The sequence below is a fragment of the Phoxinus phoxinus genome (assembly GCF_949152265.1).
Source record: "Phoxinus phoxinus genome assembly, chromosome: 3".
Classification (NCBI taxonomy): domain Eukaryota; kingdom Metazoa; phylum Chordata; class Actinopteri; order Cypriniformes; family Leuciscidae; genus Phoxinus; species Phoxinus phoxinus.
This window is the reverse complement of record NC_136878.1, coordinates 21,635,911-21,649,292: the sequence shown is the minus strand read 5'-3', so window position 1 is coordinate 21,649,292 and position 13,382 is coordinate 21,635,911. Positions and strand designations below refer to the sequence as shown.

General features: G+C 37.7%; 1 protein-coding gene across 4 annotated transcripts in view; it reads right to left on the bottom strand.

Annotated features, from left to right (window-relative positions):
- lamc3 (laminin, gamma 3) overlaps positions 1 to 13,382 on the bottom strand; it is a 93,839-nt gene that overhangs the window by 2,420 nt on the left and 78,037 nt on the right. For all 4 annotated transcript variants that reach the window (XM_079606515.1, XM_079606516.1, XM_079606514.1 and 1 more), the window contains 15 exons: positions 11,276 to 11,464; positions 10,819 to 11,070; positions 10,120 to 10,273; positions 9,798 to 9,940; positions 8,942 to 9,120; positions 8,420 to 8,612; positions 7,166 to 7,407; positions 7,007 to 7,083; positions 5,869 to 6,003; positions 5,504 to 5,756; positions 4,009 to 4,152; positions 3,668 to 3,770; positions 2,725 to 2,915; positions 440 to 583; positions 58 to 157 (listed from right to left, as the gene is read on the bottom strand). In XM_079606515.1, the coding sequence (XP_079462641.1) occupies positions 58 to 157; positions 440 to 583; positions 2,725 to 2,915; positions 3,668 to 3,770; positions 4,009 to 4,152; positions 5,504 to 5,756; positions 5,869 to 6,003; positions 7,007 to 7,083; positions 7,166 to 7,407; positions 8,420 to 8,612; positions 8,942 to 9,120; positions 9,798 to 9,940; positions 10,120 to 10,273; positions 10,819 to 11,070; positions 11,276 to 11,464 (2,499 nt within the window). The remainder of the gene's footprint in view (positions 1 to 57; positions 158 to 439; positions 584 to 2,724; positions 2,916 to 3,667; positions 3,771 to 4,008; positions 4,153 to 5,503; positions 5,757 to 5,868; positions 6,004 to 7,006; positions 7,084 to 7,165; positions 7,408 to 8,419; positions 8,613 to 8,941; positions 9,121 to 9,797; positions 9,941 to 10,119; positions 10,274 to 10,818; positions 11,071 to 11,275; positions 11,465 to 13,382) is intronic.

Below are 13,382 nucleotides of genomic sequence, written 5' to 3'. Positions count from 1 at the left end.
TGTCCTATGTAGGGTTGCGAGGATAAAAAATGAAATAAAATAGGATTGTGAATTTACCCAGTTGTGTAAGGAGCAGAGTTAGCGTGTTTGTAAAGGACTCTAGCTGACTCTTGGCTGTCTCCATGTTGTCTATCACACTCCTTGAAGAAAGCATGTCCTGAGGAGAAACGGCACATCAACATCATGGCAATGTAAAAACAACCTCCTCGGTCACCTAATCAGGACATTGCTGATCAGCATCATGTTTAATACTTTTATGATACAGTTTTTTTTTTCTCTGGTACATGTACTGCAGTGTCTCAAACCCCCTAAACAGACCTACGGTACTGAATGTCCTTTAGAAATCTGCGTTCTAATAATAATAATAGTGACATCTAGGTTCTAGCCAACTGGACAAACATTGGCAATTCCACTATCAACTTAATGCCAAATTGTTTACCTCCTCTGCCTCCATGGTTTCCTGTTTCTGCACAGCTTGGCTTTCCAGCTCAGTCAACTGCTCCACGCTGATGTCCAAAGCTGAACGCAACTGTCCAGATGCATGTTTTGCCCGTTTCCCCTGTGTGAGAGATGCTTTGGCATCCTGTCATGAATAAAAGCATAACAAGTCTTTTAGTTCCCATCAGTTCTTGTTTCAGTCTAGGCTCCTCGAGGCAATGCAGTGTCTATACACATCTTGGGGTTTAGGGACTTGATTTGAATAATTTGCCTTTCAGAGTGCTATTATACACAACTTGTGTGATTAACAGAATGAACTATAGCATAAAAATGTTACCAACTAATATTTTGACTGAATTACTTGTCATTTGTACAGAAACTTTAGCTAAACATGACTGACAGTTTAAAGGGGTCATATGATGCGATTTCTTGTTTTTGATTTCTTGTTTTCTTTTTCTTAAGTGTGTTATGTAGCTGTTTGTGCAAGTATAAGATCTGCAGAGTTACAAAGCTCAAAGTGTCAAACCTAAAGATATATTCTTAATAAAAGTTAAGGCTCAGCCACTTTCTCCTTAAAGCAACACCAAGTAGCTTTTGCTCTCGGGGTCCCCCTACAGTTAGGAAACAGTATTGTCTTCTACTACTGTCGCAAAATGTCATGGTTACACGTGCATTTGTTGACAAGCCGATACCCCCGAACTCTGCAGGAGGAGTTCTCACGTCTTGGGCGGACTGCCTGCGTTGCGTGTGAAATGTCTTCATCCCAGGTACAGTGGCATATATGTCAGCATGTCATATGAATATAATTTCATGGGTTTCATTTTTTTCAAACGCCAAAAGATCGCGTAGCTCACGTTTACAAGCCAGCGTCATTATAGTAGCCTATTGGCTACTGTTTTACATAATGAATATGCTAATTCAATTCAATGTTTGTGTGGTAGGTAATAGCCATATATCGTCAATATTATAATATCAAGCTACCATAGATGAATCTGCAAATTAGAAAAATCGATTTGCATTATAGCCTGAGGCAAGACACTTTCACCAGAAAAATAAATAAACAAACAAACATGACTATCAGCCTGCAGTCATTAGGATAGTTATCCTAAAAGATGATTTTGTCCGTCTAATTATGTAGCTATTACTAGTCCGACAGCATGACGGCCAAGTCAGCATCGGTCGGGCACCCTTCCTCCTCCTTTAGAACGCTGGACGAATATTGATCCTCGTCCGGCCTTTGATTTTATCACTCTCCCTTTTTCTCTTCCTAGTCTCCTCCGACAAAACCTTTGCCTCCTTTGGTTTAGTTGCTGCTTCGGCCGTGACAACAACACACAGACACGCCCTCACAAATCTACGTCAGGCAGAGTTTCATAACACCGCCCAAATGTATACGCAAAGAAAGAAGGCGTAACTTTTATTCTCGCTGCCATGTCGTGGAGACGCTGTGTTTTTCGTCAAACTACTTTGTTTGGAACTTCCAGAAGAGAACACAAGAAAATAGTGCTTAAGCATTTACAACACTGTTCCAGAACAGTACACCTAACATTTTTGACTGTGAGCTGCGCATTTTTAGGAGGACTGTTTCCAGAACCTGCAAGAGACAAGGCCGGCTGTGCACAAAGGCTGATTCTAAAAAGTGGGGCAATTACATCTTTACAAGTACATTCTGGCGCTTCTGACTCACATGGCCTTTAAGTATGTTTTCATATTTTAAGAATTTGCTACTGACTATTCAAATGCAAGTTTTACTATAGAGTATAGTATATAGTAGCGCTTGCTTTTCGTTTCTATGATCACAAATGCAGACATGGTTTTATGTTTACATAGTGTTCTCACACCCGTAGCACGACGCATATAATCGTTTATGTTCCTAATGAAATACAATCTGGTCCAGTCGCGCTGGCTAAGTTGATCAATCAGCTTGGTCATTGCATTTTCCGGTTCAGAATCAGCTTGAATTGATAAGGTAGTGTACCGTCACTATTGCTTTGGGAGCTGATGTTCCATATATGGTAAATTCCGTCACACGCTTAAGGTTTTTGGGCCAATCACAATGCACTGGATCGCTGGTCAATCAGAGTATACCGCGCTTACCAGAACGAAGAGCTTTGTAAAAATAAACGCGTTTCAGAGAGGTGGGGCATAGCGGAGCAACAATAATGTAGGGTACAGTATGTGTAAAAAAATACTTTTTTCAACCTAAACAGCATAAACACATTGCATTAAACCAAATACACAAAATAATGTTCTTTTTAGAACTGTAAGTGCTTCAGCATAGCCTACTTTAGCCACTGCATCTGCAGACTCCTCTGCTTGTTTAGCTGTGCTCCTCGCAGCCGTAGCGTTCTCCACCGCAGGTTTGATCACTTTCTCCGTCTGCTTGACTTTTTTTTTCACATCCACCAGGGTGGATTTCTCTCTCTTCAGATACTCTTTGCTGAGTGTAGGCAGCTGAGGCCAGTCTTGTTCCATGTCTACAGCAGAGAACATTATTTCAATGTAGAGTACATTTGAACATTTTCACATGTTCTTTCTTCCATTATACATTATATAGCTTGGTAAAAAATTTTTAATGTAAAAAATAAGTCTCAAGTCTCCTTGTTTACCAAGGCTGCATTTATTTGATAAAAAATACAGTAAAACAGTAATATTGTGAAATATTATAACAATTAAAAAAAAATATATATTTTAATATATTTTAAAATGTAATTTATTCATTTGATGGCAAAGCTGAATTTTCCGCATCATTCCTCCAGTCGTCAGTGTCACATGATCCTTCAGAAATCATTCTAATGTGCTGATTTGGTGCTCAAGAAACATTTATTATTATTATCAAAGTTAAAAACAGTTTGCTGCTTTAATATTTTTGCACCAACCATGATATATTGTTGTTTTTAGGATTCTTTGATGAATAGAGAGTTAAAAAGCATTTATTTGAAATAGACATGAAAAAATACTTTCTATCACTCTCCTGTCAGTTTCATGCTTTCAAGTTAATGTCTTTCAAAAAAAGAAACTTACTGACCCTAAACTTTTGAACTATATTGTTACTCAACGCCTTTCTACTGCTGTATTTCTCAGTCCTCAACATATTAGTCTTTATACTTCTAAATTTCTTTCATTTGTTCATTATAAATGCTTAATTGATCTAATTTGTCTAGTGTCATAATTTGAAAAAAGGAGTCCATGGAGAAACATAAAAGAAGTATAAAGCAGAAATGGTTACCTTCCAGAACCTTCTGTAGAGACAGGAACTCCGCCTCAACCTCTTTCCCTGTCACCACAGAGGAGACGGCTGACACCTTAAATCCCTCAGCCACAGCCGTCAGCTTCAGATAAAAAGACAAAAGATGCATCTCATTACACTGTCTTTTGGCAGGAAATTGTCACATTTGAATTTGCTTTGAGCTGAGAACACATCCCTGTTGTTTTTTCTCTCATGCTTAAACATTTCCCACCAGACTGACTGGCAGGAGGTGCTAAAATTCACAGGATGAAAGAACTGCCAGACCTCTAATTACTAGGACATTTTTTTTATTCTTCTTTGATAGTGCAGTGAAGCTTTACCTCTTTGAGCTCTTGAACAGTTTTCAGGTGTTTTTCAGCACTGTCCACGTGGGGCTGAATTTCCTCTCTAGTCATATTTATCATATGCTCTTTGGACTGAACAGAAGCTTCCAACTGGGTTGTCCTGTTCATCAGGTCCTCACTCTGAAATCCAGATGAATTTGAATTCAAAAACTTTTTTTTATTATTGTCATTTTTAGTCATATTAGCATCATTAGCTAGTTTCATGGCAAAATCAAAGTGTTTTACAACAAAAAGATACAAACAATGGACAGACATCTTAGATATGATATATTGTTTAAATTCAATACTTTTTCCTTGTGAAACCTTAAATAAAATAATAGTGGAATAAAACCACTGTCTGTTAGCATTAAAAGACACGAGGAGACAGTCCAAATAAACATGTGTCTTAGATTATGCAAAGAGCACTTATTTTCCTTACAAAACACACGGTTAGACCATAAAATAATGTTTATGAATGCTTCCAAAGACTCAAATGATGACAACAATGTACTAGTCGTGTCCTGTTGTTCACTAATTTATGTTTTCCATAAACCAACTATAGATGATAGTTCAGTAGTTAGGAACAACTTGAGGGTGAGTAAATGATGATTTTCAGTGAACTATCCCTTTAATACAAATGCATGCATGTTGACCAACAATTACCCCCGGTTTCACAGACTTAGGGTTATTTCACCCAAAAATGAAAATTCTGTCAGTAATTACTCACCCTCATGTTGTTCCAACCCCGTAAGACTTTCGTTCATCTTCGGAACACAAATTAAGATATAAATTAAGATAGAGCGCCACGACTCATGCGCGAGAACTGAGAAGATGACGCTCAAAATCAGTTGATGGTGTGAAAGGTAAGCTATTCATTTTGCGGCATTGGTAAGACACTTTTACGTTTTCTCGTTGGTTTCTCACGATTCGGATATGCACACATTATAACCATTTTAAACACTACATCGAGACCCGTCTGCGTCATCTTCTTAGTTCTCGCGCATGTGTCGTGGCACTCTCGTGAACTCACTCAGAGGCCCACACGGAAGAAAATTAATAGTTGAATAAAGTCATTATTTTAGCTTTTTGTGCAAAAAAAGTATTCTCGTTGCTTGATAAACTTAAGGTTGAGCCACTGTAGCCACTTGGACTATTTTAACAATGTCTTTACTAACTTTCTGGACCGGCAGAATGAAATTACCTAGCAGCCTATGAAGGAGTGAGTCGGCTCTCAGAATAACCCTTTAAGACTAGTCCAAGACTAAAACGCATGTTTGAGCTGTTTTAACTGAAAGCAATTTGCACTGACATAACTTAAAATATGTCAGTGCCACTGTATTGTCTCAAGATGCACACCAGTAATGTTTTTTTTCTAAGCCATGTTTATTAAAGCCATCGAACTAAAGCCTAATCTTGGCTGTGAAACCAGGCCTCAGTGTATTAAGGCATCAATAGCAGTTCCACCATCTCCATCGAGACTACATGGACAAACCTCTGTAAGTTCTGGATCCTGGGTTGCTGTGACATTTGTTTGATTAAACATCTGTGAGAAAGATGTTATATTGAACTCCTCCACTGTGAGGGTGAAATTGCCATCTGTTGTGCGTAGTTCTGATAGTGAAGCAGTGATGTTCTCTAAAATGGCGGCTATCTCAGAGTTGTGCCTCTGAAGTGACAAGTGTGTCACTAAAGTCTCATTAACCCCAAGGGTCAGATTCTCCTTCAACTGCTGCATCTCCTCTAGCCTTTCAGACAAAAATAGAAAGAGAGTGACATTTAATGAGTTATTCAGGCCCAATACCCAAAGAACCGCAAAATGCGTTTGATGCATACCGACACAAACATAATGTAACTCACTTCTCTGTGAGATCCTGTACATGAGACTCTGTGGAGTTGTCTTGTAGTAGAGCTATCAGCTGTGAATAGGTTCTGTTAGCCATTTTAAAGGCATCTCCTGCTGTCTGCTCTATATAAGCTGCCATGTCTGTGTGACTGTTAAAAGAAAACATTACACTGTAAAAATGTATATGATCAATAAGTTATGACAACATGTTTTTCCATTGCTTTAACTAATCAAAATAACTTTTTTTATGTTATACAAGATTCAACTCATTTTTTAAAGTCACTTTAAAGCTGCAGTCCGTCGTTTTTCCTCTTTGTCGCCATCTCTGTTCGAAATCTGCAATTGCAGTTATTCGCGGAATTATTAACTGTGCGTGGGTAGTAAATCGGCATGAAACAGCGCGGATGAACACAATGTATTGAGGAGAACCTGTCGCTGCCGCGTCGCTGTGGATACTGTAACTGTACTGTCATCAGCAATCTCAGAGTATACTTTTTGAAAGTGTCAACATTAGAATTTTCTTCGAAAAATGTCATCTGAACAAGTAAGTAACATTCACTTTTGTTCTGACCAAATTCGGGGGGTGGGGGGAAACATTGCAGTAGCTATATCATGCTGATTAAATCTAACGATTGCTTATATCACGTCAAAACGTGAAAAATATATTTTTTCTGAAGTCCGAAGTCTTTGGGTTTTACAACTGGTGAATCTCCAGTTGTCACTGGTGATTGTCGCTTTAAACTTTCGGGATCCGTCATACCAAGTGCTAAGCTAAATCTCCACCATCATCCACACACGCTATAATAGCCGACTAGCCGAGACTCCTTCTCTATGTGTACAGAAGTGACGTAATGACGCAAAGACATGCTCGAAATTCCCGCGGAAATCCACCAGTACCACTGGAATTAAAATCATTATTACAAGCTTACCGTTTTGAATCGAGGTAAGGCAAGCAGATCGTTTTGAACACTGTCTGGTTACGTTTTTTTTCAAAAATGTATTTTTTGATATTTTTAAACCCAAAAAAGTGCCGGACTGCAGCTTTAATGTAATATACGTTGAAAACATTTTCAGTGTATAAACCATGTTTGCAGAAGTCACATTTAAAACTTGAATCTACATTAAGACAGATTTGTAGTCAATATTTCAAACCTTTTCACTAGCACCTCAGATTCGTTCACTATGACATTCCATTTGTTTGGTTCTTTAGGGATTACAGAAGGGATGACCTGAGAATAAAAAGCCTCCATTAAGACATGTTCTCTGGTCAGACGGATTAGACACTCATTTATTTGATCCGTGCAGACTCACCATGCTGTTAAGGTCAAGAGTCATCTTCTGAAGCTGGTCCTGCATATTCAGAGCAGTGGATAAAGTGTCAACAAGCTCTTGACACTCATTTTCACCCTTTAGAGTCTTTCTTTTCTCTGATTCTTTTCCGCTGTCAGTCAAATTGCAATTTAGCACTGTTGCAATGCTACGCAGCTGCAGCTGTAAGGTCTGGGCAGATGTTTCCAGCTGTGAGAACTGCTTAATGAAGGCCTCACGAGCCTCTGCATCAAAGAAGAAACATCAGTGTTGCATCAGCAGTGAGTTTCCAACAAAACAACTGTCACTGGCAGAAGCAACAAAGCTGAAACAAGGCACACATTTGCATGTGCATCCAACAATAAAATCTCACTTTGTTGATACGTTCCACATTTGTCTTTAATAAACTATTATAAATTGTGACTGTCCAAACCATAGTGGACACATTTGTTTTAGATTTACATCACATTATTCAAAAGTTTGGGGTCGGTAAGATTATCAAAGAAGTCTCTTATGCTATTTGATCAGGAATACAGTAAAAAACATTCAAACTGTGAAATGCTATTACAATTTAAAATCTATTTTTTTTTTTTATCTATTTTTTTTTCTATTTTTCTGATTTGGTGCTCAAGAAACATGTATTATTATTATCGATGTTTAAACAGTTGTGCTTGTGCTGTTTAATATGCTTTTAGGATTCTTTCATACACAGAAAGGTCAAAAGAACAGTCTTTGCTTGAAATTTAATTTTTTTTGTATCAATGTAGAAATTTTACTATCACCTTTGATCAGTTTAAAACCTCAGAATAAAGGTTTTCATTTATTTTCTAAAAATCTTACTGACCCCTTTTAAACAGTACTGCATGTATAATATTAGATTAGTTCAACCCTCAGAAAAACAGAATAACTGTATTTTACCATTTAATGCCATTTTTAAATGTTGATAAATGATGTCTCAGGACAGAAGAGGCTAAAAAGATATTTCACCCAAAAATTATTTCTTCTGCTGAATACAAAAGAAGATCTTTTGAAGAATATGGGTAACCAAACAGTTGATGAATCCCATTGACTTCCATAGTAATGGTGCCCATAAACTGTTTGGTTACCCATATTCTTCAAATATCTTCTTTTGTGTTCAGCAGAAGAAGAAAAAATTAATTCAGGTTGGGAACAGCTTGAGGGTGAGTAAATTATGACAGAATTTACATTTTTGGGTGAACTATCCCTTTAAGGACATTTGTCTAAAGTTTTTTTCACCTTGAATAGCAAGAAGGTCCTCCAGGGCATTGGGCAGATAGTCTTCAACCTGGTCCTTTTGTATATGGTTGTCCAGGCCATTATGTTGGTTCATGTGCTGCTGGCGCCCACGATACTGCCGACTGTATCTATTGCAGTCATAACCACTGAGCAGCGTCTCCAACTCCTGCAGTCTGGCTTTCAGTTTACTGGCCTGTACAAATAACAATGTAAAAAAAACATACCAAAACTTAGAGACAATGTGTACAAGTAGTGATATAAATGTTTTTTTTTTAAACCAAAGCACTCAATTACACCAGTAGATGTAGGTTTGATTATCACACCTTGTTATTAAACTCCACTGAGCTTTCCACAATCATTTAAAGGGCAGAGCTAAAATCATCCTTGCATTACCCATTCATGCTCATTATGAACAACCAGGAATATGTAGGTCATGGGAGCCTACAGTATCTGAGCAAAAGAACTTAGGTAACCATTACACAAACTGGTAATTTCTCATGCTTCATCATCTCTCTCACCCACCTGGTCTCTGATGAGACTGTAGCACACAGGGCACTCCTCACATTGGTGGGTCAGGCGGTTCTGGTAGTAGTTCAGTTCACACTTGTCACACTTATAACCGACAAACCCACGGCGACAAGAACACGTACCGTTGTCATGGCACTGCATTGAGGTTGAGCCCATGGGGTCACAATTACATGCTATAGGTGGGAGATTGACATTATGTTATTATGATATTATATATGTATGGAATATTAGATATACATTTATTTGTATACATTTTTAAAAATCATTTAACATTTTTTTGGTTTAATACTTCTTGCGTTAATCAAAACAAAGTGTTATAGTTGTAATTTTACTGAGCTGAATTCACAGTAAAATACGTTTTGGTTTTGTTTCATGTCTGTCATGTTATTCCCTGTTCTAGTCATGTGATTCTGTCATGTGTTATGTGTTGTCATTGTTTCATTGTTCACAGGTGTCCCTTGTCTTGTCATTAGTCTTGTGTGTATTTAGGCCCTCATGTATGCCATGTGACTTTCTCAAGTATTAATCCCCTGTAACCATGTGGTAAGCGCCATGTCCATGTTTTAAGTTCATGCCATGTCATTGTTTTATGTTTGATCACTTTTTGTAAATAAACTGCACTTGGGTTCTCTACAAACTTACCTTTAGAGGACATCATTGTTACAATTGGTTAGCAAGGTAACATTGACAGTTCACTACAATACATTAATTATTACAGTTTATCATTACATATTTTATCATGTGAACAATAAAAAAAATACAAAAGTAAAATAAATAATTACATTTTAAATAAAGTATATTAAAAGGGAAAATCTGACTTGACAATTGTGTGTTCAGTGACACTTTATACCTCTGCAGCCTCTAGAGGAAAAACCAAAGAATCCCATTCGACAAGTGTCACATGACACCCCCAATACACCTGTTCGACACATGCACTGTCCTGTGACTGGATGACATGCTGAAGAGGAGGAGCCAATGGGATTGCAGTTACACCTAGAGAAAAGAAAAAGAGAGTGCAGAATTTATGCAATTTAGTCTATAGGCTGATAAACAGACAGACAGACAGACAGACAGACAGACAGACAGATATACAGCCAGACAGGCTGATAGACATGCAAACAGATAAATAGACATGCAGATGTGCAGCCAGACAGACATATCCCAAAACTTACATCTCACAGCCCAAGCCTGGCTGCATGTTAAAGTAGCCAGATTCGCACTGTCCACAGTCTCTTCCGGTCACATGACTCAGGCAAACACAATTTCCTGTGTCCGGGTGGCAGTCATTCAGGGAACCTGATGTCCCGGCCACGTTACAGGCACAAGCTGAGAAACATAAGTTTACAACCTTACGATGCAAGATACACAAAAGGTTATGCCACCAATTTTTGAGTTACAAAAATTTCAGAAAAAGCTTCTCACCCACATAATGATAAATGTTGTATAGATCATGCACAAAATGTTTTTTTTAATGTCTTCATTCTAATGAGGCATGCAACAAAGTTTTTGAAAGACAAAATGCTTGATGTTGCTGAACATCTCAAAAACAATTTAATATCAGTTTTGAAGTCTCAAAGCACCACTGATTTCACACAGACTTATATCATTCTACTGAGCTAATGGTACTTTCTGTCTCCTACTCCTTTGAGTTTACTTTTTACATTTGCATTAAGGCACTATGCAGTATATTCATTAAGCCATTGGCTGGTTTTCACATTCTAGGTAATTTCAGATTAAACTGTCCTTATAGGGACAATGTAGGCAAAAGCTCTTGATACACATTAATACTTCCTGTAGTGACGATGCACACCCGAAATCAACAATCAAATGTCTTCATTGTGTGCCACATTCATGTTTTAAATGACACTCACATTTGCACTTTCGCTCTGGATTGAGTTCCCTGGCCAAAGCGTTGCCGTAGTAACCTGATCTGCATTTTTCACAATGGTCCCCAGTCGTATGTCCAAGGCATTTCAGACAGCGTCCAGTCATGTGATCGCACACGCCCACAGCGTTGGGATCCACATTCCCATTACACTCGCACATCACACACGGTTGCACTGTGCCACCCCAGCCCAGAGGGTTTCCATAGAAACCATCTTCACACAATTCACATCTAACACCTGGGAATCCATTCAAATCCATTAGCAGTATTTACATACTATTTATTGTTGCTCTTTGTGTTTGTGCTTTGGATAGAAGCATCTGCTAAATGTCTAAATGTACATTTATTTACAGTGAGTGCATAATGTACTTCAACTACTAATGCTGAACTGAGTATTTGTGTGCAGAATTATGCAAATAGCACATAAACTGACTGCAACTGACCTCTTTGGCCTGTCGGACAGTTGGTACAAACCACGTTCCCCGTCTCTGGCACCTGGGCGCACGTGCTGCGATCTGGACAAGGACAAGGTAAGCAGTCGCCTGAGCTGTCAGTCAGTGCATTGCCATAGTAACCATCTTCACAACGCTCACAAGAACGGCCGGTGGTGAAGTCTGTGCAGTCACACACACCTGCAATAAAATACACACAAAGAGAGCTTATACAACAAAAATATGGTCCTCTTTTGATGAGAAGCGCATATATTCAATCATCAGATTCACTGAGCCTTGCACAAACACTCTGAGACTGCATGAATACAATATGAGTTTCAACAAAAGCAAACAAACTCAAATGGCTTTCTGGCTCACCGCAGAAACACCAGGGTGTGATCATCACGTATCAATTTATCAGCTCAGACAAGCGGTTCAACGCTGTCAGTGTCAGCACGAAAACAAGCCAAAACATGCCATTGGGCAAAACGCTGGGCTCCATTTGGATTCTGCCCACATGCCCTGACAGTTTTCACAGAGACACACAAGTGGAGATTTACTAAACACATACTAAATAAAGAAGAATACACATGATACAAGTAGGCTAATACAAATTAATAAATATAAAATATTATACAAATAAATAAAGTCTACACCTTAGAAAATAATAGTATTATAAATATATATATTCTTTTTACAAACAATATATACAATTATAAATACTTTTTGTACAATTTTACCATAAAAAATTTAAATACGATTAAACTATAGAAATTATATGACATTTTTTATTTATACACACCCCTGTTAAGAAAAAACAGTGCACTACCCATCTAAAACAGCAGATGGCAATATACCATTACATATAAAGTGTGTGAGTGAGAGAGAGAAATAGAGAGTGCTGTGACCAGTCTGTAACTGCAGCTCGAGTGTATTTGCTATAAAAACCACATTACTGAAGCTACTGAAGACTGTCCAAACGTATCTGCCTTCAAAAGCTTGATTATTTATGATTCAGTAGTAAGAACTCAATACAAATAATTTATGATTATTTATTCTTTTTACTAATAAGAAAAACAAAGTTCAAACAAAATCTCCAGATACATCAGATTATTCGACTTTTACATATACTACACAAGTATATTCCTGTTAAAAGAACCTCATTCTTGACCTTTGTGTGTATGAAATAGAGCACATGAGAAGAATAGCAAAGCAGCTTCAGGAAGGACAGGAACCCAGAAAGATCAAAGAAAATAACACCATAAATAACAGACTCCCACACTCTTAACATGCATTCCAGGGAAAACCTCTACAACTACTGAACTGAGTATCAGCCCTACTAACGCTGGAGTTCTCTATTGAGACAGTTCAGAGACAAATCCCCAGCATGACAAAAGCAGAAATAAATCAATGATAAAACGTTAGCGTTAAAGAAGTTCTATGCAAAATATACCTTCAGAAACTTGCTAATAAATGATTTAGACATGCAGATGGTTTGAACAAAAGCACACTATTCTGTGCAGTGTAAATTGATGGTGAAAAACAACTCGTGTGGAGATACTGGCTCTCTGTGTGATGGCTAATTTACACCTATCAATCAGGTCATCACATCATTATCATTTAAGGACAAAGACTTCAGACTCCTGCTGTCCCTCAAAATCACTAAATGCCACTGAGAGATTTTGCCAGGTTAACACTAATAGATTTAATAAGGTTTCACATTGAGAGAGATAGTTGGGTGCCATAGAGCAATGAGAGAACAAGATATAAATAACCCAGAGGAAAAATGTATTGCTCAGTTGCTTTTTCTAAGGTCAGGAGACTTGGTTGTGATTCTCCTATATCTCCTATATATATTTAGTATCAACAGTGTTTCAGATGTTTCTCCTAAAATTATTTAGTAGAAATAAAAGACACAAATGAGACCTGAGAAATTATCTGAAACATATACGGTAGAACATATCTTTATTGCCTTCCTGCAATCTCTTTCAAGACTCCATTATAGGAATATTTTATTGTCCAGAAGTTGCTCTTTGTAAGCTCATGAGACATAGTTGTGATTCTCATATATCTCTCATTTTAATATCAACAATGGCTTGGATGTTTCTTCTGAGAGAAA